Source organism: Electrophorus electricus, chromosome 18 (genome assembly GCF_041902795.1).
Source record: "Electrophorus electricus isolate QZ-2024a chromosome 18, ASM4190279v1, whole genome shotgun sequence".
NCBI classification, from domain to species: Eukaryota; Metazoa; Chordata; class Actinopteri; order Gymnotiformes; family Gymnotidae; genus Electrophorus; species Electrophorus electricus.
This window is the reverse complement of record NC_137514.1, coordinates 10,387,501-10,390,258: the sequence shown is the minus strand read 5'-3', so window position 1 is coordinate 10,390,258 and position 2,758 is coordinate 10,387,501. Positions and strand designations below refer to the sequence as shown.

At 40.4% G+C, this 2,758-nt stretch overlaps 1 protein-coding gene across 2 annotated transcripts in view; it reads right to left on the bottom strand.

Annotated features, from left to right (window-relative positions):
* Window positions 1-358: 358 nt before the first annotated feature.
* The window catches only part of si:ch211-243a20.3 (uncharacterized), a 7,527-nt gene continuing 5,127 nt past the window's right edge, over window positions 359-2,758 (bottom strand). For both annotated transcript variants that reach the window (XM_081701594.1, XM_027014808.3), the window contains exons 3-4: window positions 1,828-1,957; window positions 359-1,193 (exon numbers count right to left, since the gene is read on the bottom strand). In XM_081701594.1, the coding sequence (XP_081557720.1) occupies window positions 836-1,193; window positions 1,828-1,957 (488 nt within the window). In that variant the 3' untranslated portion in view covers window positions 359-835. The remainder of the gene's footprint in view (window positions 1,194-1,827; window positions 1,958-2,758) is intronic.

Sequence of the window (2,758 nt, the reverse complement as noted above, 5' to 3'; positions counted from 1 at the left end):
GTGGCTGATGTAGCATAGTGCGCCTTTGAATAGCATTTCTTTCTCAGCAGCGTTCGAAATGCACCGCGGTGCCCACTTACATTACTGGATGGCAGTGTAATGTTTATAAAACACATAATGCACACTGTAGACGAGCTTGTATGTGTTTACAAACTTTGTATTCATTAATAGAGTCCAAAATTGCTGTAACTCTATAATACAATGTCTATCTCCTGAAAGTGTTGCAAAGTCTATGATGAGATATTATTTTTGTCAGTAAATACATCTGTAAAATCAAATCCCTATTTACAGAGATTACTTATAAATGATAAACAGTAATTTCTATGCACAGAGAGATTCACCACACAGAAAAACCTGATAAGCAGCTGAAAGGTTTATTTAGCTCAGTCTCTGTTGGTCGCGTGTTAGATAACTTCAGCTCAAAGATCCAAATGAGCTTGCCCACAAAGAAAATTCTTAAGTGTATTTTTGTTTATTTTAATGTATGGTAACTTGGATGAAAACTTAAATTAGCAAATCACTCATGCTTTCCCCTCTTTTTTTTCCCCCATTAGGCAAAGTTGTCTACCCATCGTGAGGTAGTCATGGACCAGAGAGTGTGGCTCCGAAGTTTCTTCTGCCAGGGAACTCTGATTAGACCTGTGAGATCTGAGTTTATGCTACTGCAGGCAGCAGAGGGAAAATACTGTCTTGTACAGTTTATATGCAATATATGATTCCTTTCGTATGTTTAATATGTTAGTGACAGTTCACCTGCCACATAATGCAGTTTTCAAACCTTAAAACAATTTTCTATGTTTAAAAACAGTTAAAAAGTGGGTTCTTAATATTTATTTCATATCTTCTCTTCTCTCTCTCCTCCCTGCTTCCCTTTCTCTTTCATTTCCACTTTGGCTCTCTCATTCTTGTCCTTGTGCATCCCCATTTTCCTGGTTTGTGCTGTGCGACTAACAGGCCGCAGTATTCGGACCCTGTATCGCTGTGGAAACTTCGCCAGGCTGGTCCCTGCCCTTTTCACACTCTGTGGGACGGGTTCCTTGCCCCCCCCGCTTTGCTCCCCCACCTCATGGTAACCATGGCGACGGAGGAAAGGTTCCAAGGTTGCTATGCGATTATTGAGGTCCGTGATGCGCCTCTGTAAGTGGGAGACTTCTCTGAAGAGATCGTTGAGGGATTCGGAGAGGGGACGAACCCTGTGAAGCAGGAGAAGAAAGTTTTAGAAAGAGAAAATGTGCATGTGGAAGAGGGAGAGGTACAAAGAGTGTAAGAAAGTGCATGTGCCTGGACAAGAGGCAAAATAACCATCTGTGTGCGTAACTACAGACACATGAATTTACACAATGTTTTGTCTGCATCCTTTATGGCCTGGTATGTTTTCAGCACACAGAAAAATCAATGCAATGAAACCAGCTAAAAATATGATTTCATATCAACCTACCCAACCTGTCTATCCAAGCTCAAATAACATGAGTCAATATGTGCAAAAACACAACAATATACTTTATGCTGTACATTCCAAAAGCTTTTGCTATTGTTTTAATTTATTTTCATAAAACAGTTTTCTCCATCTTTGAAAAAAAATCTGCTTTTAAAGTCTTTTCAAGATATTAAGTTTAAAAAAAACCCCAAAAAACAGTATTTATTTTGCCCTTTTTCCCTTTTATCTCGTTTGTCTGTTTTTTTTCCCCCTCCAACTTATTGGGAAAACTACAGTTTTCAGGTGATATAACAAACCCCTCTGATTGAGCAAGGCATCCAGTTTTCACCAATTACTAATTGCCAAAACATCAGCTGGGGTGTCCGTGTTTGTGGAAAAGGCTGGTGTACCTGGAGTAGTCAGGCAGGAGAGCACTGGGCTGTGAGTGCAGCAGAGCTTTGATCTCGTTAAAGATGCGCTTCCCCCACGCGTCCAGCAGCCGGGTCACGCTCCGAACGTTAGCCACGTTCACGTTCTCCGCTGACATAACAACGAGGAACGGTCAAGTCAAACGGTAACGAGCCGAACAAGGCAGCATGGAATCTCGATCCAAAAGTCAAGGAGAGAATGAGTTTTTTAGGATGTTGCCCCCTGTGTGTCTGTTGCGTTTGCTGTTGTTAGACTGCAGAAACTCAAGGAAAAATCTGGAGGCACCTGAAGGGAAACCTGGAGACAGAGTTGGCTTTTCACAGAAAACAGCAGGCTGTCAGTCTTACAGGAAGCCTGCAGGAAAACTGCATTTAATGCAGTCTAATACTGTCTAATACATATATGTAGATATATAGCGTGCAGTGCTATATAAAGCGGGTACCCCTTCTGCACCCCCCCCCCCCCAAAAAAAAACAAAACAAAAAAAAACACATGACCCTAAATTATTCTTTGGATATGGGTGTAAAACATATTTACTTGATTTACAATAATTTGGGATTTTAGTGCATTCCTACATTCTTTCCAGATGAATGTAAAAAAAGGATTATTTGCATATGTAGAACAAAGCAGTCAAAACTGTGACAGAGCTTTTAAAAACATTATTTTATGAGGGCACAGCAATTTTATTTTCCTCTTAGACTGAAAAATCACTGTTCTTTGATATGTGTTTCACTGCCTATACATACACATTGCAGGTGTGAGAGAATCTCATCTTAAAAGAAACTTTATATCTTTAAATCCATTAACTTTACGTCCATTGGCAACTGCTTACTGTAACGGCGGTTTAGATTAATTGAGCCAAACCCCCACATCTCTCTCACTAAAGTGCTCAGTGTGGGGGGATTTCTGCAG